At 37.6% G+C, this 24,822-nt stretch overlaps 1 protein-coding gene across 1 annotated transcript in view; it reads left to right on the top strand.

Annotated features, from left to right (window-relative positions):
* Positions 1–17,477: 17,477 nt before the first annotated feature.
* The window catches only part of GNAT3 (G protein subunit alpha transducin 3), a gene marked incomplete at both ends in the record, with an annotated part of 47,096 nt that continues 39,751 nt past the window's right edge, over positions 17,478–24,822 (top strand). Inside the window, 1 exon segment of the mRNA XM_082846254.1 lies at positions 17,478–17,595. Coding sequence (XP_082702380.1) covers positions 17,478–17,595 — 118 coding nt within the window.

The raw sequence follows: 24,822 nt of genomic DNA, 5'->3' as shown, positions 1-24,822 counted from the left end.
AAGAATGAAATTAGAACACTCCCTAACACCATACACAAAAATAAACTCAAAATGTATTAAAGACATAAATGTAAGGCCAGACACTACACTATCATCTTAGAGGATAACATAGACAGAACACTCTATGACATAAATCACAGCAAGATCCTTTTTGACCCACCTCCTAGAGAAATGGAAATAAAAACAAAAATAAACAAATGGGACCTAATGAAACTTCAAAGCTTTTGCACAGCAAAGGAAACCATAAACAAGATAAAAAGACAACCCTCAGAATGGGAGAAAATATTTGCAGACAAAGCAAATTACAAAGGATTAATCTCCAAAATTTACAAGCAGCTCATGCAGCTCAATATTAGAAGAACAAACAACTCAATCCAAAAATGGGCAGAAGACCTCAATAGACATTTCTCCAAAGAAGATATAGACTGCCAACAAAGACATGAAAGGATGCTCAACATCACTAATCATTAGAGAAATGATTATTATTTATTATTATATAATGATAATATTATCATTATTTTTGTGGTATGCGGGCCTCTCACTGTTGCGGCCTCTCCTGTTGCGGAGCACAGCCTCTGGACACGCAGGCTCAGCAGCCACGGCTCACGGGCCCAGACACTCTGCGGAAGGCAGGTTTTTGAGCCCAACTCTCTGACTCCAAGAAAAGGTATTCCTTTCACTGCATCGAGTTTTCATTTTATGCTCTTCTTTTCATCAAGCATCTATTAGCTTTTTCTAGATAGTAGTTCTTATGTTTGCATATTATTTTAAAATTACTTTTCCACATTTAATACCCTAATTCTCATCCTTATTTTCTAATGTTTTAATTACTGTAATAGACTCCTGACTTGATAATCTATTTCTATTCTCTTTCTTCCAAGCCAGCTGACATGGTACTGGTGGGTTTACATTCTTAAGACATCACTTCTACTTGGCTACTCCCTTACTCAAAAATATTTATTGGCTCCTTCCAAGCTTTATAGTAAACTTTCTACCTTGGAATACAATTCCCTTCACCATCTTGTTTCAATCTATTTTTCTAAGTATATCTCCCATTTTTCCCAAATACACACAGTCCTTGAGCCAAACTGACCTGTTCATGGCAACTCACCACGCTGTCTCTTAAACTTACCTGTGTCTGTAGGGATTCCTGCCTCTGGTTCTCAGGACATGTAATTTGCTTCACCTGGAAAAGCCATAAATGCTACTCTGTACTGAATTCCTATGATCCTCCAGGAACCATGCTTGAAGTTTTACAGACATTATTTCTAATCTTCAAAAGAACATTGTAAACAAAAAACAACCCAAATGAAAAATGGGCAGAAGATCTAAACAGACATTTCTCCGAAGAAGAAATACAGATGGCCATTAGGCACATGAAAAAGATGTTCAACATCATTAATTATTAGAGAAATGCAAATCAAAACTACAACGAGGTACCACCTCACACTGGTCAGAATGGCCATCATGAAAAATTCTACAAATAACAAATGCTGGAGAGGGTGTGGAGAAAAGGCAAATCTCCTACACTGTTGGTGGGAATGCAGCCACTGTGGAAAACAGTGTGGAGGTTCCTCAAAAAAGTAAAAATAGAATTATCACATTATCCAGCAATCCTACTCTTGGACATACATCCAGACAAAACTATAATTTAAAAAGATGCACGCACTCCTACATTCATAGCAGCACTATTCACAATAGCCCAAACATGGAAACAACCTAAATGTCCACTGACAGATGAATGGGTAAAGAAGATGTGGTATATATGTATACAATGGAATACTACTCAGCCATAAAAAGAATGAAAGAATGCCATTTGCAGCAACAAGGATGCAAACAGAGATGATCATACTAAGTGAAGTAAGTCAGAAGGAGAAAGACAAATACCATATGGTATATCACTTACATGTGGAATCTAAAATTGACACAAATGAACCTACCCATGAAACAGAAACAGACTCACGGACCTAGAGAACAGACTGGCGGTTGCCAAGGGGGAGGGGGTTGGGAGAGGAATGGAGTGGGAATTTGGGGTTAGCACATGTAAGCTTTTACATATAGAATGGATAAACAACAAGATCCTACTGTATAGCACAGAGAACTATATTCAGTATCCTATGATAAACCATAATGGAAAGAATATTTTTAAAAAGAATGTATATATATATGTATAACTGAATCACTTCACCTCACAGCAGAAATTAACACAACACTGTAAATCAACTATACTTCAATAAAAAAATTAAAACTGAAGAAAAACAACTCTAAGCCTCTCAGTCCTTAAATACTAAGGAATTTATACAAGATGACACAATTACTAAGAAAATGGCATGTCTGCCTACAAATTACATGTCCTTTCAGTATTCTACACTGTGTTCTGAATGCCTTTTCTTTTCAGTTTTATCTATAATTAAAAGTATAGCTAAAATCATAACTTCTTCATATCACATTTCTTATATATAAAAGCATGTAAAAACCATAGGTCTCTCCTCTGAACTCCTTAAATCGTGTGTGTGTGTGTGTGTGTGTACAATTCTTTTGACATTAACTATAAACCTCATGTACCATAGTTCTCTTTTCATGTATAGCTGTAGTGTTGCCCTAACTATATTTTATATTCTTAAAGAGTATCATTTTTCATTGTGACTACAGTTCAGAACTTCGGTAGAAATCTAAGTAGGGTTGAATAGGCAGAGAAATCACTTGACGATTTGCCAGGGAAAGGATAATTCAATGAAGACGTGAAATTATTCTTTAGCTAGCACAATGAAGGGCGAGATAAATGCACAGTCATTGGAACAGGTGCATTTCTCTTCCTGCTCGCATCAAGCAGCCAGTAATGTCTCTCTAACCCATATGTGGGTAGAATATAGAAATGACAACAAGAGTGAAAATACAGGAACGGGGTTAGCGTTTTTGTGACTGCTTTCAGGCTTTCACGTGCTTCACGTGGTACGGGAAAAGGAGGAAATAACCAGATTAGGGTTCACGTAGCATGAGTCATAGAAAGGGGGCCAAAGTTGGTACATACAGTGAAGTTCTGCAATGGCTGGGTGACGTCTGAATCTTAAAGCAGCGTTCACAGCAAGAGTTTGCACGGGGTGAGATGAATGGATTTTGCAGAGGGAGGCACCCCAGGAAATCTTAGAGTCCATATGCAGGCAAAACACGTAATATCGAAAAGCCACTTGCAGTTATTTAAATAAAAATGATTAAAATTAAATAAAATATAAAACTTAGTTCCTTAGTTGTACTAGCCACACTTCAAGTGTTCACTAGCCACACACAGCTAGCGGACGCTGAACTGGGCTGTGCAGATACGGAACATTTCCTATCACTGCAGAGGAGTTCTGACTAAAGTACCAATAACATATAGTATTTCAGATTTCTGTTTCCAAAGCCTACAGCGCGTCAATTAGTATGAGTAAGAAGTTGGCTAATTTAAATAAATTGCAGTAAGTTCAATTAGTACTATAAAAGTGGTGCCAGTAAACTTTTGTATTTTTCACAGAATATTACTTTCAAGTTAGGATGGAGTTGAAAGTACTCGATGCAGTTGTGTTTGAATTCGGCATTAACACATTTTTTAAGTTGAGAAAGGGCTATGTGGCAACAAGAACAGCCCAAGGTTAATGATGAAAGGCAAGAAGTTTCACAAAATGTGTGGGAAATAGGACGTGATTCCTTTTGATTCGGATTTAGAATAAACATAGGAAAGAAACGTAAAATTTAGGAGAACGGTGGATTGAGATCAACTAGTGTAGGCTTAAAAGTTTGTCTTAAATTTAAACAATGGATGTGTCATAAGAGACGTTGCCATTTGCTCCTTGGGAATATAAATCTTCCAGCCCCATGATGCCAGATTGAATAAGCGTGTCATTAAAACAAAAGAGGAAGTAAGATTCTTTAAGGGACTGCTCCAATAATCAGGGAGAGAGAGGGAACTATGTGTCTGCATAAGGGAGTTGGCAAAGGAAGTGGAAAGGGAGAAAAGGATTTGAAAGCACTTTTGAGTGCCATCGAACTATATTAAACATAGGAAGAAAGGAAGAATCAGAAATGGCTCAGATTTCAAGTGTGAGGGATGAAGAGAATTATGCTGTTGCCCAGGGGAATGGGGGAGGGCTCATCAGGAACTACGGTGAGTTCACTTTCAAACACTTTCACTTTGAAATGCTGTAGGACTAGCCACAAACTGAAGTGGGGGTGGTCTATGTGGAGGTAAACATTTTGGGTAAACAGCTTCATCTCGTGATCGTGGAACCCTAAAGAGGAAACGAGATTGCCTGGAGAGGGAACAGGGGATTTAAAAGACAGAAACATGAAAAAAAACTGGCTTTAGAAATGAGTACGAGAGGAAGAATTTAGCGAAGACGATGGTAGAAAAGGAGAATAGCCCTAGCATGAAAGCCCTAGTGAGAGAGGCTTCAGAGGAATGAGTGGTTAGCAATCTCCAAATCTGCAAAGAATTCAAGGACAACTCCCAAGAGAAAAAGGATTGGATGATTTTGGCGAACGTGAATGGCTGTTGAGACATCGTTGGTAGAGGCGGATGGGTGGGGTTGCATGACTGATACAAGGAGTTATTTAAATAAGAGCTGATAAGGAAGTAGGTCACTATTTTATTCTTTTTCTTTTTTTCTTATATCTCCAACACATGTTCCCACTCTTGCTATTTCACTGAGAAAATAGAAGCAACCAGAGGAGACATTTAAACCGTTCCACCGTCACACCTAACCTCTATCTGCTTTTGTATTTCTTTACTTCTCCTTCTCTCTTGTTACTGTGAATGAACTGTCTGGTGTTCTAATAGAAAACAACGATCCACGGTGCACTACATCCCACCCCTCATCACCTACTCAAGGATATCACTTTAACAATACCATCCCTTCTCTATTATGTACTATCAAATTTTAACATTTTTCCTCTCCACTGTGTCTTTCTCATCAGCATATAAAAAACCATCCTTTTTTTTAAAAATTGGGGTATAGTTGCTTTATAATGTTGTGTTATTTTCTACTGTACAACAAAGTGAATCAGCTATATGTATACCTATATCCCCTCCCTCTTGGACCTCCCTCCCACCCCCTCTGCCCCAATCCTCCCACCTAGGTCACCAAAGAGCACCGAGCTGAGCTCCCTGCACTATACAGCAGGTTCCCACCAGCTAAGCTATCCGTTTTACACATGGTAGTGTATATACGTCAATCCCAATGTCCCAATTCATCCCTCCCTTCCCCCTGCCCTGTGTCCGCACATCATTTCTCTACATCTGCATCTCTATTCCTGCCCTGCGAATAGGTTCATCTGTACCATTTTTCTAAATTCAACATATATACGTTAATATACGATATTTGTTTGTCTCTTTCGGACCTACTTCACTCTGTACGACACAGATGGACCAAAAGCAGCCTCTTTTTTTTTTTTTTTTTTTTTTGCAGTACGCGGGCCTCTCACTGCTGTCACCTCTCCCGTTGCGGAGCACAGGCTTCAGACGCGCAGGCTCAGCGGCCATGGCTCACGGGCCCAGTCGCTCCGCAGCACGTGGGATCTTCCCGGACCGGGGCACAAACCCGTGTCCCCTGCATCAGCAGGCGGACTCTCAACCACTGCGCCACCAGGGAAGCCCCAGCCTCTTTTTTTTAAACATCTTTATTGGCGTATGATTGCTTTACAATGGTGTATTAGTTTCTGCTGTATGACAAAGTGAATCAGCTATACATATACATATATCCCCATATCCCCTTCCTCTTGTGTCTCCCTCCCACCCTCCCTATCCTACCCCTCTAGGTGGTCACAAACCACTGAGCCGATCTCCCTGTGCTATGCGGCTGCTTCCCACTAGCTATCTAGTTTACATTTGGTAGTGTATATATGTCAATGCTACTCTCTCACTTCATCCCAGCTTATCCTTCCCCCTCCCCACGTCCTGAAGTCCATTCTCTACGTCTGCGTCTTTATCCCTGTCCTGCCCCTAGGTTCTTCAGAACCTTTTTTTTTTTTCTTAGATTCCATATATATGTGTTAGCATACGGTATGTTTTTCTCTTTCTGACTCACTTCACTCTGTATGACAGACTCTAGGTTCATCCACCTCATTACAAATAACTCAATTTCGTTTCTTTTTATGGCTAATATTCCAATTGTATATATGTGCCACATCTTCTTTACCCATTCATCTCCTGATGGACACTTAGGTTGCTTCCATGTTCTGGCTATTGTAAATAGAGCTGCAATGAACATTGTGGTACATGACTCTTTTTGAGTTATGGTTTTCTCACGGTATATGCCCAGTAGTGGGATTGCTGGGTCATATGGTAATTCTATTTTTAGTTTTTAATGAACCTCCATACTGTTCTCCATAGTGGCTGTAACAATTTACATTCCCACCAACAGTACAGGAGGCTTCCCTTTTCTCCACACCCTCTCCAGCATTTATTGTTTGTAGATTTTTTGATGATGGCCATTCTGACTGGTGTGAGGTGATACCTCATTGTACTTTCGATTTGCATTTCTCTAATGATTAGTGATTAGTGATGTTGAGCACCCTTTCACGTGTTTGTTGGCAATCTGTATATCTTCTTTGGAGAAATGTCTATTTAGGTCTTCTGCCCATTTTTTGATTGGGTTTTTTTTGTTTTTTTGATATTGAGCTGCATGAGTCCCTTGTATATTTGAGGGATTAACCCTTTGTCAGTTGCTTCATTGGCAAATATTTTCTCCCATTCTGAGGGTTGTCTTTTCATCGTGTTTATGGTTTCCTTTGCTGTGCAAAAGCTTTGAAGTTTCATTAGGTCCCACTGTAGTTTTGTTTTTATTCCCATTTCTCTAGGAGGTGGGTCAAAAAGGATCTTGCTGTGATTTATGTCAAAGAGTGTTCTTCCTATGTTTTCCTCTAAAAGTTTTATAGTATCTGGCCTTACATTTAGGTATTTAATCCATTTCGAGTTTTTTTTGTGTATGGTGTTAGGAAGTGTTCTAATTTCATTCTTTTACATGTGGCTGTCCCGTTTTCCCAGCACCACTTATTGAAGAGGCTGTCTTTTCTCCACTGTATATTCTTGCCTCCTTTATCAAAGATAAGGTGACCATATGTGCGTGGGTTTATCTCTGGGCTTTCTATCCTGTTCCATTGATCTATATTTCTTTTTTTGTGTCAGTACCGTACTGTCTTGATTACTGTAGCTTTGTAGTATAGTCTGAAGTCAGGGCGCCTGATTCCACCAGCTCCATTTTTCTCTCTCAAGATTAAAGCAGCCTTTTTTGATCAACTTCCCCTACCAGTTACCATGCTAGTCCTCTCATTTCCTGTACAGGAAAGCACCTTGAAAGCAATGTCCATTGCAGTCTCTAATCTTTCTCCCCTCCCCCCCTTTTTTTGTTCTTTTGGGTTATTTTTCCACTCTTGACAATGCCTTGAAACCACTATTATCCAGGACAATGTTTCTAAATTCTGTATCACCTCTAGAATCAGTCAACAGGGGACACTTCCCTGGGCCCTGCAACTTGGAAATTCCCACTCTGGCCCTTCACAGGCTGAGCTTCTCCCCAGTGGAGCAAGGAGTTCAGGGGCCAAGGGGAAATGCCCACCTGGAGCCTACACTCCTCTTGTAGCCCACACTCCAGGCAACCAGAACCCCATAATTTCTTGCTAAGATCACTTAAACCCACTTCAGGTTCTGCATGGGCCTCTTCTGTGAGTCTGACCACTCGGGAGTAGATCACACCACTGACATACTTATCCCTACGCCAGAGGGCTTGCCAAAAGGGATTGCCAAAAGGCAGCCTGTCTGTCGGCTGTTAACAGAGCTTGGCCAGGGCTTGCCTGTGCAAGAATTCTCGTGGCAGAGCACTGAGTGGATAGTGGGTAGAGAAGGGGGGTAGGATCCTTACACTTTCATATTTCACTAATGAAAAGGAGGCAAACTGTGTTAAATTTGAACATGTCTTTTCACAGCATTATCAAGTTACTTTTTTAAGTAAAAGGAAAGAATTTTTAAGTTTGTATGCTTGATTTATAACATAAATATTTAGATGTCTAGTACACATGCTTTGAATGATACTCTGGCCCTAGAAATGTTAGATGTAGGCCTTATCAGACCCAATGATTAATTCTCAATGATTAATTTTTTACTTGACCAGTGAGTAGCTTTTGACAGAGTTAGTCACTCCATTTTCTTAAGACCCTTTCTTCCCTTGGCTTCTAGGAGGACAATCTATTCTCCAGACTATTCTCCTTCCACATTAGCAGCAACTTCTCAGACTTCTTTAAATGACCTTGGACACAGTCCCTGAACCTCTTTTCTCTCTTTACATGTTCCCTTGATTATTTCATCTACTTTTGTAGCTTTAAATGTCATTATCTGCTGATGACTTTCAAATTACATTCTAGCCCTCACAGGATATTACTTATATGTGGAATCTGAAAAAAATGATACAAACGAACTTATTTTCAGAACAGAAACAGATTCCCAGACAAAGAAAACAAACTTATGGTTATCAATGGGGAAAGCTATAGGGGGATAGGGGAAGGGATAAATTAGGAGTATGGGATTAACATATACACACTACTATATATAAAATAGGTAAACAGCAAAGACCTACTGTATAGCACAGGGAACTACACTCAATATCTTCCAATAACTTATCATGGAAAATTATCTGAAAAAGAATACATGCATATATGTATGTATGTATAACTGAATCACTTTGCTGTACACTTGAAACAAACACAACACTGTAAATTAACTATACCTCAATTTAAAAAGTTATATTCTAGCCAAAATTCTGACATTGAAATGCATGTATGGGTAGCCTGCTTGAACACTTAATGCGGCTAATAATTTTTCAAATATGATATTCAAAATTGAGCTCCTGATCTTTCTCCTCCGAATCTGCTTGTTCCATAGTATTCCTCATCTCAATATGTAGAAACTCCATTCTTAAAATTACTCAAGCCCCTTTCTTTCTCTTAAACACTGCATCTCAAACCCTGCCAGTTCTACCTGTAACATGTGTCTGAAATCTGTCCATTTGTTACCATGGCAACAATCCAGCCTAAATCACATTGCCTTTTACCCGGACTACTGCAAAATTTTCCTAATTTTCAACATGTCATCCATAATTCTCCCGTGAACATGTTGGTTCTATCAATTTATTCCCCTGCTCAAATCCCTGCAGTGTTTTCCAGACTCTCACAGGGTTAAGTCCTGAGCTAATTTAGGAGTCCCTCAATAATCTGAAGGACCGACCCTATGCTCACTCACTCTTTTCTTCTTCTACTACTGTCCCTGCACTCACTCTACGCCAGCCACCCTGGTTCCCTGTGATTCTTCAATCACACTAGGCCAATGCCTGCCTCAAAGCCTTCACAATTACTATTCCCTTCGCTCAGATTTGTCTTTCTCTAGATGTCTCTGTTTTTCATTCCTCATCTCTTTGATGTCTTTACTGAAGTGAACATTCTGCTGCACCACTAAGAGCTCCTTTCACGACTGAGACACTTGTTCTTCCAGCTACCGGCAGTGTTGGCAGCTGAGTACCTCTCCAGGGAGGGGTCCTTGACCAAAAGGAGCTGCCTTGCCCAAGGCTATAACTCTCACCTGAAAGCAACCCTCATCCAATGACTGGCAACTTGGGAGTATAAACGTTAATCTCCCTTCTCAAGTACAACTTTGAAGAATCATTCCAGTTACAGACTCCCCAAAGGATCAGTTGAAGCCCTTGTTACAACTGCATATAGTTCACCCTTTCCTACTGCCAAGCTCTGCCTCCCTTCCTCCATACAGGTGTATCTGCCAAAGGTGTTCTCCACCCCTCTTCTTCATGCAAATCTGCCTCAGATTCTGTTTCCAGGAAACGTAATCTGAGAGAGTTGGTACCAGGAGTGGTCCCTTAGAAGCAGACTGTAAATGGATATTGGAACTAGATTACCCACCACCCACTCTCAACCTTCAGCCAGCTGGGCAATTAGGGCCCCATTACTGGTGGTAGGTTTATGACTGATAGTCCCCGGCTTGCAATAGCAGTTAAGTTTTTAAAAAATTTCACTGGTAGTAATCTGAGATTGGAGATCAGTGAGAGACGATATATAAGTAAGAAAAATCTCAGTGTTTGAAAGAGTTAGGGCAAGTAGAAATTATAAGGATGGTAGCATCATGGCTGTTGCTGGGAGCTATTAATTCACTGAAAAATGACAATGGAAGGCCAAGGGTGATTAATCAGAAACCTAATGCAAAGTCCAAAAGACAGAGGATCTCCTGTAGAGATGAAGGTGGAAAAAGTAATGATCAGGCATAGGACTTAATTATAAAGACAGGAGAGTCCAACAGAAGATTGAATTTTCAACCTTGGCGAGACTGTAACACCAAAGTCAAGGTCTTCATAGAAAGGAATGGGACCTAGGATAATTAGAATAGCGATGCCTGAGTTGATGCATCAAAAAGTCTTGAGTCCTTAGATTCTACTTGGACCTTCTGAGCTGGCAAAAGTGTCACACAATTCCCTTTTACAAATAACACCCCCTCTTGCATGAAGACAATGCAGAGTCCTTTGTCTTATAAGGTAATATTCAATCCAATGAGGATCTATACCCACTGCTTCAGGAGACCGGGTTAATAACTATAATCTACTTATGACATAATCTGACCAGGGAAGTTCTGGACCTGCTACCAGAAGAAAGAGCCCACAAGCCAAAAGAGCTCCAGAAACTATCCAACATGTACTTGCAGGAGCTAGATGAGTATTTATTTATATACATACCTATATATATTTGGATGTTAAGGGTGCTAGATCAAAGGAAGGTGGAACATAAAGTTGGATAAAGGAGAAGTATCATACAGAAGCACTTTCCTATGATACAGGATGCCGACCCCCTAGGAAACAGTACCAACATATTTTCTAAGATGGCTCTTAGAAGCCTAGATATAGTGTGGTCCCAGGGAAAATGGTAGAGGAAGGCAACAAAAGGCTCAGAGAAGTTGGCTTCCTAGATTGGAAAAATAATCAGACTTTAGGAAATGATCAAACAGATTTCCATGTATTAAAATAGTAAGGAATGCACTAGTGGGGGGAGGAATTTCAGCATTATTGAGATGGTTCTCTATAGGCAGGGGTTGATGAAAGAAAATGCAATTACAGACCTAGGTTTCCTCAAAGCAATGGGCATTATAAGACCCCAAAATAATAGAAGCCAGGTACCAGCATTTAATTATGAGCACCAAAGCAGGTGTAATATTATAAAGAGAGTAAAGGTCAGAGTGGCAGCCAGCAGAGCCTGATATGCAGAGACCTACAGAAATAGTTAATAGAACAGAGTGTTCTTAAGACCAAAATAAGTGAACAGGCCATATGAGTACTGCTGAATTCAAACAACCCCAAGAGTCAAGGATAATTATTAGACTTTTGACAAAGTCTTGATCCCTTATTCTGTTTCCAGAACTGAGCTATTTCTCAGAGCTAGATCCCAGATACTGAAAGATCCTCATGAAGGAGAAATCTTCAACACCATGACAAATGTATAGAATGAAGATTCACTAAACAAATCCTAGGAGGTCTGATTGGACTTTGATACGTGGGGACCAGCAGTAGCATTGCGGCCCTCATGTTAGAGTGGAGACATATGGGAACCAGGTAATAAGTGTATCTTGGACCACATAAATGTCACAGTGGGCCCAGTGGATTCACAGACCCAGCCAGTAATTATTTCTCAATTCCCTGAATGTATAATTGTAATGAGTATATATCACAGTTGGAATGAATATACATGGCAGACGCCCCATTTTGCTTTTTCTGGCTTGTACAGTAAGAGTTAGCATAGTGAGGAACGTCAGATGGGAGCCTCTTTTACAGCCCCACCCAGTCCCCAGCTGTCATGGTCCTTAAATGGAGTGGAGAGCCCCAGTCTTTGTGCTCCATTTCAGTATAAATATGAAGGACCATCTCAGCTTTGAAGTTCCCCAGAGGGTTGGCTAAGTTCCCTATTGCAACTCCACTGCACTCCAATTTCTCCTTTTGCCAATATTGCTTCCTTCACTCACTTACATGGAGTACTGCAAAGAACACTTTCCAGTCAACTTTCTGCATGCCTTTTTCATATAAAAGTCAGTTTTTATGGAACTTGACCTAAAACAATTACCTTTTCAGTTTGGTCTTTCTTGGAGTATTACATAAAATTCGAATTGCTCATCCTTACCACCACCCCCATACTCCTTATGTCCATTCTCTGTTTTCTTTTTTAAACAGTTGTCACCATCTATAATTCTATATCCTTGAAATATTTAGTGTGTTTATTGTCTGTGTGAACCCCCCTATGCACTCACACACTAGAATTTGAGCTCTGTGAGAGGAGGCATCTAATTTGTTTACTGCTGAATCTCCCATGCCTGGTACTTAACAATGTTAAATATATCAATTGTTGAATAAATGAATCCCTGCCATTCTAGAGGTAATATTTCACATTTGCAATCATTTGGGAAGGAGAATCGTGCATTTCCAAGATGGAGCAAAGAGCTGTCAAACAGCATATATCTACTGATCACTCACTATTTACTAATTATTTCAATAAACAAGATTTTCTTCTAGGTACTCTCAGTTTGGAGCTTACAAACAGAAGAGAGGTACCAGAGGGCATGGTCACTGCAAAATACTCTGCCTAGTTAATGAGGATGGACAAACTGATCGGCAACAGATTCCTCTTAGGGATTTGAAAAGTAAAGAATCACCTAATGGGGGACAGTACATGTGAAGCATATTGGAGAATATACAGATTAGGTTCTCTCTTAAAGGATGATTATATGAGAAAAAGCCAGCCATGGAAGATCAAGATATTCCTAGTGAGAAAAAAGAGCATGAGTGAAAGCTAAGTTGGGACACCTAATTAGGAAGCAGGTAAAAGCCCAGCTCTAATAGAGTATGTGTTATGAGAAGTCATGGGAAGTACATTTGGAGAGTTGGGTGGTGCTGACTATATCACTGAGTGCATGGTGGTAGGATTAATACAGGAGACAGTGACAAATAAGAAGTTCTTTTTCAACACGAAAAGTAGTATGATGAAACTTGAGTTTGAGGTCATTTAACATGGCACAAGCAGACAGGTTAGACTGGGATAGGGTAGAGACTAGAATCAGGAAAGCTAAATAAGAGGTGGTTGCAAATCATCAGGACTGAAGTTACTGAGGAGTAAGATTAAGCGAGTATGTAGTGGAAATGTTGCATTAAAGAAATATAAAAGGTTTTTTTTTTTAAGAGACAGAATTTGGGACAGGAAGAGGTCCCACAGGAAATAATTATCTACTTTGTCAGTTAGGCTTGTAACATTTTTTATTTCCAATAATCATTGTATATAATTACATCCTAATCCATAAAGAGGAGTATGTAACAAAATAAAGGTAGAAATCAACTGCAATGAATAAAAATATGTATTTGCACTACCTCTTAAGATATAAGAGCTGCTTAAGGCTGGCACTGTAAACTTATTGCACCATCTGAATGTGCTAACTTGAAACACCAAGTTTTGCCCGATTCCCTCAAGATGGAAAGACTGCTCTCAGGAAGTCCCCAAAGACATGAGCTCTCTGGAGGAAATACCATGCACAGAGCTCCCGGAAGTGCACATCTGAGTACAATTAGCAAAGAAGGGATGGTTTGCCTCAAATGTCATGGGAATACACAAGGATAAAGGTCATCGCTAAGGGAGCCAGGACTCAAACCACCCAGGGACCCAATGCCTGAAGTCAACACCTCCTATTAGATATGGAAAAAAAATAAATAATACAGATGGCAACCTGATTTGACAATTTTCAGAAGGAGCTGAGCCACTGAAGCCACTTATTGATGTCAGCCACATGTCACAATCTCAGGGGAAATCCAGCTTGATGACTATTTTAGATCCGGTAGTACCGGCAAAAGAGACATCTCTAAAAACGTAGGTTGACATCTCAATACTAAAGGCAAATGGTAAATAATCACACGTTATCTCAAGCTAGATGTTGAAACATAAATGTAAAATGGTGATTATTCAAACTGTTTAAAGGCTAATGTCCCAGTCTGAAGATTCAGAGAACCTGATCCAAAACAGAGGAAAAATTATGACACCATATAAACTTGCAGTCTTTCAGTGACCTTGAGCATTGAGGACCCACTCTTTGCGTTTTACCTCCTCAATTTTCTTTCTTGCACAGCCTGTTGCCCAAAGAAGATGTTGACAAGCAGGTTTGTGATTTCTTTTTTAAAGGCAACAATGTTCTTAGAAGTCATTTTCGAATGATTATTTTAAAAGACCATGATGCTCCAACAGTGTGTTTTGCTTTGTGTGTGTGTTTGGGTTGGGCATGCACATACGTGTGTATCTGTGTGTGTGTGTGTATGTGTGTACACAAAGTAATGTGCCTTTTTTAGCTGGTCAATATATAAAACTCTAACATGATATGGTCTTGAATAGCTTTATGTTTCTGTTTTAAAGAACAAAATTTATGGCCACGTTTTTCCTTGAACAAAAACATCGAATTTAGTTACCTTTTCCTATTGACATTGTCTACCAATTTTCCCTCACTATGGAGCAAGGTTGAACAATAGAAAGGGAGTGTGCTGGTGTTATTTTTAAGGCTGAGAAAAAAAAAGGGGGGGTAAATATTGGGCTAACAGTTGTCATTGTATCAATAGGTATTGACATAACTTCTGACTAAAACTGGGCTTTTTTGTTGATTTTTTGAGTCACTCTAAAATTTCTAGGCTGTTGAGATAGACCCACTATGACACTGAACCTTGGAAAGAAATGCTAACCATACTGTCACCTCAGCAGAGCACATACCAAAAAGGCCCCAGGTCTCTATCAACTTTTTAAAAAGAAATAATTTTTGAACATTTCCTCTGGTTAGCACTGTGCCAAATACTGTGGAGGACATCCAAGCTAATAAGATGTTGTGCTCACTCTAGCAGAATTTACTGTTTTATTGTCATCATTTTCTTGGGTCCAGAAAGCCATAATCCCAAGTGAAGCATCATGGATTAATAGCTGTATTAACCTCAAGTCATTAGTGAAGTTGTATCCCAGGCACCCAGGGGAGAGGGATGGGAAAGAAGCCTTTCTCTTTTCTCTGGCTTTCTCCAGCCTCCCTCCCTTAAACATAGACACATCTTGAATTTTATGTCAAGATTATTTTAGTCACTGATGAAAAAAATCATATAATAATCTCATAAAGTTGATGACTAAACATTCTGGGTTACACAGAAAAGTGGAGATTCATAATTTTATACAGTGCAGAAAATGCACAACTCTACTCCTGAAAGAGCTGGTCCGTTTTCGTCAGTAACCCACTTAGGAAGTCCTACTAAAACACATACCCTTTCAAAGCCAGGGTATGTCCCCACCAAAAAGCTATGGGGTATATTTACCTGAATGCAATTATACGAAGTACCTTATCCGTTCATAATTGCTATGGAACATATAAGAGTCTTTTATATTCAAGGTACTTTACATTCAATTTTTACGTAAAAACAAAAGGCAAAAGGATTTTAACGGGGGCTTCCCTGGTGGCGCAGTGGTTGAGAATCCGCCTGCCAATGCAAGGGACACGGGTTCAAGCCCTGGTCCAAGAAGACCCCACATGCCGCAGAGCAACTAAGCTCGTGCGCCACAACTACTGAGCCTGCACTCTAGAGCCCACGAGCCACAACTACTGAGCCCGTGTGCTCCAACTACTGAAGCCCGTGTACCTAGAATCCGTGCTCCGCAACAAGAGAAGACACTGCTGTGAGAAGCCTGCGCACTGCAACTAGGAGTAGCCCCCGCCTGCCGCAACTAGAGAAAGCCTGCGCGCAGCAAGGAAGACCCAATGCAGCCAAAAATAAATAAATAAAATAAATTTATAAGAAAAATAAATAAAAGATTTTAACGTTTGTGATCTTGTGTTGCAGTTAGCATAGACTCCGTGTTCGTGGATGAGTATAAATAAAGCAGTCATTGCAAATCTTGTTCCCTTGGGGCAGGCCCTTTGCATTCTAAAAGCAACACCATATGATTTGCATGGACCCTCACAAACCTACCTTTCCACATCCTTACACTATCATAAAATGGCTTTGGATGGATGAAACCCAGCAAGTTTTGACTACACTTATGTATTGGCAGCCTAACATTGTATGTGAAAAAGTAAACAAAGCAGGACTATGTATTGAATTTGACAGCCTAGTTCCTTGTTCTATGAATATGCAAAAATCCACCTGTTCAGACTTTGCCCATGGTACCACAAGAACAGCACCAACATGCTGATGGACTGACTATATTCTAACATTTCCCAGTTAGGCATGTTCACAAGTCCCAAAATGTGCACTGAGAGATTTGCCTGCTGCCACAGGTAGCCAACTCTGTTTATAAGGAAAACATCACTTGACTACCTAAGCACTTTATGCTTCATAGGAACAAAAAATTATACAACAGAATCTCTGTCCCCAAGCTTGCAGCTCATCAAGAAGGACATGGCATCTATTGGGGTAGTCAAAAGGCATGGAACATATTTAGGTGTATTTACTGTTCTTACTTTTCAGGAGAAACCAAATGACCTACGGTTACAAAGAATATTGCTTTTTATTCCCTCAGTACCAAATCAATCAAAGTCCTTCCAGCACAGCAGCTGTTGCTTAATGGCCCCAAAGAGTTAATGTATTGCTTGAATCAAACACATTTCAGTGTCTACACCAAGCGGATCCTCAATTAATGTTGATGGATTGACTTTCTCACAAGCAGTAAAAGCTCAATTTATAGGAATCGATCCTAAGAGACGAAAATAAGTAATTTAAGGGCACTGTGTGTTGAATTCTATGTTTGGCAACACAGCAATGTGTATAGATGTAAGAACTGCATGTATTTATTTCCGTTTTTTAAATAAAAAGCTGTTTTCTAGTTGGCTGACAGATACTAAGTCTCAGTCATTTTGAGTCATAATCTAAGCGTAGCAAGGCTATAAATTTGGGTGATTCAATATAAATATTCTGATAGTGATATTAGAGTGATTATGAAGAATTTCAAGACTCATATATCTAAAAACAAGACACAAGCTTGTTCATTAGTAATTATAACTTTAAATCATGTAATAAAGATTGCTTATTATTGAGAAACATTCTATTTGAATTGTTCATTTCAGATTATCTTTAGTGTACAGATTTTCACAACTTTCTACATTATTGTATGCTATTCTGTAAGGAAGAAGAGTCGGTTTGAAGATGTGTCAGAAGTAATCATTTAATCTGAAAGCATAAAGAATTTTCTCTTTAGCTGCCATAGCGTTGTATGGTTTTTACCCTTTGATCAGGTGACAGCTCGAAAACATCTCCCTAGTCAAAGCAGAGTCTTAGAAAATGAGGGAATGGGCTATTGGGTATTTCAGCAGAGCATTGCTTTTACATCCTATGTCCAAACCAGAGCTGTGCTCTACATTTCAAAAAGTTTGAGCAAATAAACTGACAAGTATCAAACACTACAAGATGGGAAGTGGAATTAGTTCAGAGAGCAAGGAGTCAAGCAAAAGGTCAAAAGAACTGGAGAAAAAGCTTCAGGAAGATGCTGAGCGAGATGCAAGAACTGTAAAGTTGCTGTTATTAGGTAATAGCTTCTTTTTTCTTTTGCCTTTAAAACACTGATTTTTTTTCAATTGTGATTTATTTACTTTTCTCAAACTTTAATTTCAAGGGTATTACCATACGGGAGATTTATTATCAAAATGTGTTTGGAACTTGACTCTGTGTGCTCTATAAATATTTACTTGTTTGTTTAGCATTTTATTACATGTCTTTTGTTAAGCACAGAGACAAATATTTACTAGATGTTTCAATTTCTCTATGTCAATAATCTTTTATTATTTTTTTAAAAATCTCATGCACATTTATTATTTTATTGTACCCTAGCCATTTCATGAATACCAACTTTTTATATGGAAAACAACCCTTTAATTACAAGTTATAAAGATTTATGTCATTTTGTTTGAAAATATGTTGAGTTGTTTGATATCAACACTAATATGTTATTTAATTACTTGTACTGTTAAAACCAATTAGTCTCAAGTTATTTGGAGAGTAATGATAAAGTACTTTCAATTATACTTATAATATTATGTAGGCTTCTGAATACTGCCTGTAATATTGTCTGTATGATTGAAAAATACTCCATTTAAATCCTTTTGGGATATTTAAATATTCATTCAGGTCAGGAGTTACATCTCTTCTATCTTTTATTCCCTCAAAATTCAGCACAATATCTTACCACAACTATAAACTTAATAAATGTTTAATGAATTGAAAGAATGAAAATAATCTACATGCCACACATTTTTCTAAAAATTTTTAACATGTTATAGTCACTAGAAGATAAATATATTTTTGAAATAACATAAAGACCTATGAAAAGAATACAAAACAGCTTTAATTTAATCATAGCTGTATGTTTCTCCTACTCTTAGTTATACACAAAAGGACTTCATTTTATTTCAGAATTGTGAATCTTTCACACAACAAAATGCTCTCATTTGTGTGTATGTGTGTGTGTCTGTGTGTCCCTTTACTGTGTCTAATTTGCTCCCAGTAGCAAGAGTATCTCAGGAACGAACTATAGCATTCCCAGCACTTGCTCCTCCAAGCAAAGGAAACGTTTTCTCCCTTTATGCCCAAGTCCTGAGGCCTCACACTTGCCCACAGCACTTGCAAGTAACCACCAAGAAAGGTTGATAATTTGGAAAGATGTAGGGGTCAGCCCTTACGAAACCAGAAAACAGACCTTCCCTAACACTCCAGAGTATTCTCCGAGGCTTTGATCAAGAGTCAAAGTAATAAGTGGGCATAGAGAAAACAAAAGATGAGAGGGAAAACCAAGCATTCCTGCAAATGCATTCTGTGTCCTTCTTGTACTAAGAACAATGGCACAGGAATAATGATACACTACATTAAGAATCCCTATGTTTGAAGAAAATTTCAAAAGAATAGACATTTTCAATCTACCAATTATTTTTAGATTAAAGTGGTGGGCTAGATAAAGAGGAAAGAATGCCCCTGGCTCACCGCAACTAGAGAGAGCCCGCGCGCAGCAATGAAGACCCAACACAGCCAAAAATAAATTAAATAAAAAATAAAAAAGATATCAAAGAATCTTAATGGTATTATTACATCTTTAACTTTCCTAAAACAATGACAATTGCACAAATTCGTTTCCAATGTTACCATACAATAAGCTTGGATTCACCTGGTTCCAACAATATGTCCCTGAACTTTTCTGTCACATCTTATTTACAGAAAATGAATCAAATTCTCTTTAGCTTTTCACATTTCAATGTCCAAACACTTGACTAAATTTTCCCTTCTGGACTCTATATGAGTTCTATATCTAATGATTAAGTTGTCAAAGTTCAAAACAATAAAGCTTTGTAACAACTCTGCTTCAATTCTCATGTTTTGAATTGAAAGCAAATTCTCTAACCTATAATCTTTATATTCAATTTGGCGTCATTAAGATATCATAAAAGCATTCAGTGGAACTAAACAAAACCTTCCTACCCTCAAATCCCCTCACTAATGAAATCTATCTAATTTCTCCCATCATTGAGACAATGATTCTCACTCATCAGTCTGGTCTGAACAACTGTTTTTAAGTTTATCAGTGAGCGGACGTCATGTGGGACTAACCAGGTAAGCGTTGGTAGTGATCAGTCCCTGAGTCTAGCTCTATTTTTATAAAAATTAAAAATCTGAAAAACAGTTTCAACAGAATTCATTCTTTATGTTGATCCTCTTGTTAACCAACAGATTTCTAGGTGCTTTAACACAACTTTCCAAATTTAACATGTGCTGTAAAGTAGATGTACCATTTGGTATTACTGAATACAAGGTTTCACTTAATCTGAAGAGCTATCTATATCAAAGTGCACTTTACAACTAAAGGATCACTTTGCAGACAGATTCCCTTTTATTGTACCTTTCAGACATTCAGTAAAATTATAGAAGAGATGCAAAATCTGTTCCTAGAAGCAGGCTTCTAGGAGACACTGGAGATGACATACATTCCTGGCTCATTTGATAACTGCTATCAAGACAATAATGTCACATACTTAAAAAAATTAGCCTGTAAAGGTGCCCCAGGAAGAGTGCATTTTAATAAGAAAAACAAATGTTAATGAATAAGCTGTTCTCTTTTGTAAGCTTCCTATGTTACTTTTTTTAAAATCTTAATTTACAAATGTTTGATTAAACTTGTATTGTATTCAAAAGAAATACATGTCATTTCATTGTGAAATCAATGTGGATCATGTTTCTGTTTTTCCTGTCCCCTTTCCTTATATTTATTATTTCAAATTTCAGTTCAAATTTATTTATTTACATTACTTTTTTTTTTTTACTTTTACAAATTTCTATCACATGAGCTAGTTAGATTCAAAGCTGTGAAGTATAGAGAAAAAATTAGTTTCGTTCTTTCTTCATATCCGAAACCTTGCCTCATTCACTCTACAATTTTTAGTTATGATATTGTAATGAGCTTTTAGCCAGTGGTTCCCAACATTGTCATGGACTGTTCATCACTGCTGTTCTATTCCTTTAGTTCTAAAACCATTTATTTTTTATTTTTTTATGTGCTATCTTGTAAGCATCACACTATCATTTTTTTAATGGTGCCAGCTGAGTTTTATCATTTAAAAATATTATTCTAGTCATCTGGCTCTTAGAAACATGAACCTGGACGGAGTCTAAAATTTCTCAATCTACTTTAAATATGTTTATATTTACTTACTAATCAACATCAAATTTTCCAAATTGGCCCACTTATTCAACAAGTGGATGTTTTAGAAGATGTTCCATTGTTTTAGTATGACAGTAGGAGAATTATAATAATTCTGACACTATGTAAAAGCCTGTTAGAAAATAACTGATAAAATAAAACTTGCAAAGCAGAATTAGCTAAATAGGTTTATCCACCTGGCAGAGTGGAGAGAATACAATTTACAATCCTGGTAGAGTAGAATGTGTTTTTAAGCCATTTGAGGTAAAATTGATTTGTTAATATTTTCATCAAGTGTTATGCTTTTTTCACTTCTCTGAATGACCTCAGCTAGACGCATAACCTCAGAGAAATGATGGGTGTCAAAGCATTTGGTGAATTGTAAAAATCTAGACAAACGTGGTTTACTCTTACTGTATAACAGATTCCTAGATCTGAAATAAATTGAATGTCAGTAAATGTATACAGGTTTTCTTCCTCTTATGTACATCAGGAGGAAAGAGGACATAAGATTCATATCAAAGTTGTTATTTATATTGTATTTGTTTAAATAGGTCTTTATTTTTAAGAAGTATTTCTATATATGAGTGGGAGTGGATGCAGAAAATTGGAGGTGTTCCTGAGTCACTGGCTAGAGTATAAATTCAACAAGTGTAAGAAGCTCTGTTTTGAATTTCTATTACACCAGTAGAGTCAATGCCTGTCTGTGGATGTGATCATATACACAGATCCCCTGGAATAATTACGTTACACTTAAAACTTGCAAAGAAGAATTAGCAGAATTAGAAAGAAAAAAAAAATTCTTTCTCATCACTAGTGATAAGAACCTTGTGAACAACATGTAGAACTTATTTCTGAATAAGGTTTCCATTTTTTCAAATTAAAGTCATTCTTTCCTTTCTGTAATATCAATACATTTTTGTTTTAAAATATTTTACAATATTTTATTTTGTTTCTAAAGATATCAATCTTGTGGGTGCACAAATATTTTTAATACAAATGTTTAAAATTGCTTTAGAGTAAATGGAGAGAAAACAGGAAGAAAAGGTCTACTTGGAGAATTTCAAATCGTCTCAAAGCAATGAACTATTTGCACCATAACAATTTGAAAGTTCCAGAGGAAAAGCCAAATAGTTGCAGTTGTATTTATTTATAAAGAATGCAGCTGGCAGCATCAAATAGCTTTTTACAACGTCTCTTTTTTCTAATAGGAAAAAAGCACCTAGACGAATGTTTTGCATATATTTGGTTGTTTGTTTTAGATTAATTTATCTCAAATAATCAGGACACATTAACCATAGGCTCATAAGTCTCTCACATAAAAGATGCAAACCATTCATTAAGGCACTTCATATTTAGCCAAATGATGGTATTTGTTAATGAGATTAAACATCCTGTCTTGCTGAGAATAGCTCTCATTAACTATAATTTAACAGAACCTCTCTAGTTATATCACAGAACATTTTCATATTCGTTTGTTTTATTCAAACCTGAAGTATTGACTCAAGAGCAATACTGTACCTATAAAAACATTCATATAAGCAACATGAGCAGTTAACGAAAATCGTTTACCCCTCCATTGTGTTAGAAAGGAAAGAGGGTAGTGAAACATTTGATAGTGTAAAGGCTCCATGATATATTTTACATAAAATAAAATATACTTACAGTTAAGATTTAGATTCAAATTCAGAATCCATCTCCTTATTTAAGTTTCCTCCAAATACATCAATGTAGAATTTGCACCTAAGGAAGCAGAATTCAAGGAGAAACTGAGTGTGAAATTAATCAAAATATGAAAATCTCCATTCTCTTTACTAGATTCTGATGCTAATAAAGTAGAACTCGAGGGTTTAATTCCTGCCTCAATATTTTATATTCAAATAGAACAAATTTGCTATTTAGAATTGTTCCTCTTTTAAGGTATCTGGAAATTTCACTCTCTGACCAGCATGTGATTCTTTACTATCTCATACGTGTTCACAGTTACTGAATTTGTTCTTTAATTTCATATATTTTCCTTCAAAGTCAGCCATTATACCTGTGTGCCTCCTAAAACTCTGAAATATTCTGTCCCCTTAATCTTCTACCTTAACTGGCATTCACAACCCCAAACCTGGATAATTCCTCAATGTTCTCCATTTATTATTGTTTTAATACACTGTTCCCAACCGATTTCCTCCAAAGTGATGTTATTTAACATCTTTTCAGCCCTCAGTGCTCATCCTGGTCCCAATGTAAACTCCTAATTTCCTTCATTCCCAGATGTTTTAGAATAAAACGATTTATCATTGTCAGTTTCCCGGCTGACAACCTCCTGTTTTTAGCTTTAGCTGGGCTAATAATTGTTTTCCTTACTCCTACTTTTCTACTAAAATATTCCAAAAGGCAGCTCTTTCTACATTTCCAACATCACTTTCTTCTAGAACTTCCTCTCTTCCCACCTCACCCTAGATGACCACCCCTGTGTAAGAATTTTCATCACTCATCTCTCCAAACTCATCATCTTCAAACTCATTAACTTTCATTTATTCTCTTCTGCTTCAACTAATTTTAAGGAATTGGTGGTATTCCATTTTTAATTTGAGGCTAACTTCAGCCTTTGTGCTAAAAATTCTATCCCCTTCTGTATTAAGAATTTTGCTTTATGAATTATTTTCTCTCTGCCATTTTCAAAATTCTTCTCTGCTAGCTCCTTCCCCTTGGCATATAATATTTCTCTCCATTTGCCTAAAAAGCTTTTACTCTTTTCTTTGACTCCCTTTGAATTCACCTTATAGAGTTATCTTTTAAAATGTTATTATATTGAAATGCTTATAGAAATAGTCTATGGTCACTGCTTCTATTTCTATACTCTCTACATTCCCTTCAGTTAATTGCAAAGCAACTTGTATATCCTTTTCTCTACTAAAAAATGATCTCTCACAGATTCCTGATAACCTGCAAATTCACAAAACTGAGACCTCAATACCTGAATCTCTCTTCTTTTTTAACTCCTGTAACACTGAAATACCTTCTCATTTTTTATATCCCTTTACTCCCCACTTCACTGAAGTTTGCTTCTTTTCTCTCCATTTGTGAGTGGTTTCACTCACCAAAATTTGTCCTTGGGCCTTTGTGTTTTTCAATCTGTACTCTCTCAGGGACCTCATATCAGGACTTAACTATCACTTCTACAAGAATGACTACAATTTGTCCAATTTCTTGATCCATATTTGCAAATTTCCGTTATTTATCAATAACCTGATTGTACTTTGGGAGACCTCAAAATTATTTTCCAAGTTTATCTTGTTTCCAATCATCTTCAAACTTTTATTTTTTTAATGAGATCCCTCATTATATTCTTTCCCATTAGATCAACATGATATTTCAATCTTCTTTAGCTCCTTTCTTTGTAATCATTCTCTATCCATTGTCCAAAGCCTGTTACAAAGTTTAGTTTTAGCTCTTCTCTGATAGAATGGGTCTCACATTTCTCTTTTCTCCACTACTTCTGTTATTGTTTTCAATCTACGAGGAACCCCTATGAAATAGTATTTTCATTATATAGAGAAGAAAATGAGAACTAATTAAGGTAATTCAATTTATAAGATGACAAATGAGTTTACAGGAGAACAGAACAGAAATGCAAGAGATTTCTGTGCATTTCCTTTCTTTTTATAAACATCTTTATTGGAGTATAATTGCTTTACAATCGTGTGTTAGTTTCCGCTTTATAACAAAGTAAATCAGCTACACATATACATTTATCCCCATTTCTCCTCCCTCTTGCATCTCCCTCCCACCCGCCCTATCCCACCCCTCTAGGTGAACACAAAGCACTGAGCTGATCTCCCTGTGCAATGCGGCTGCTTTCCATTAGCTACCTGTTTTACATTTGGTAGTGTATATATGTCCATGCCACTCTCTCACTTCGTCCCAGCTTACCCTTCCCCCTACCCGTGTCCTCAAGTCCATTCTCTACGTCTGTGTCTTTATTCCTGTCCTTCCCATAGGTTAAGAACTTTTTTTTTTTAGATTCCATATACATATGCATTAGCATACAGTATTTGTTTTTCTCTTTCTGACTTACTT

Source organism: Leucopleurus acutus (assembly GCF_964270905.1).
Source record: "Leucopleurus acutus genome assembly, chromosome: 9".
In the NCBI taxonomy this organism is placed as follows: domain Eukaryota; kingdom Metazoa; phylum Chordata; class Mammalia; order Artiodactyla; family Delphinidae; genus Leucopleurus; species Leucopleurus acutus.
The sequence above is the reverse complement of the archived record's forward strand: the minus strand, read 5'-3'. Positions and strand labels throughout refer to the sequence as shown.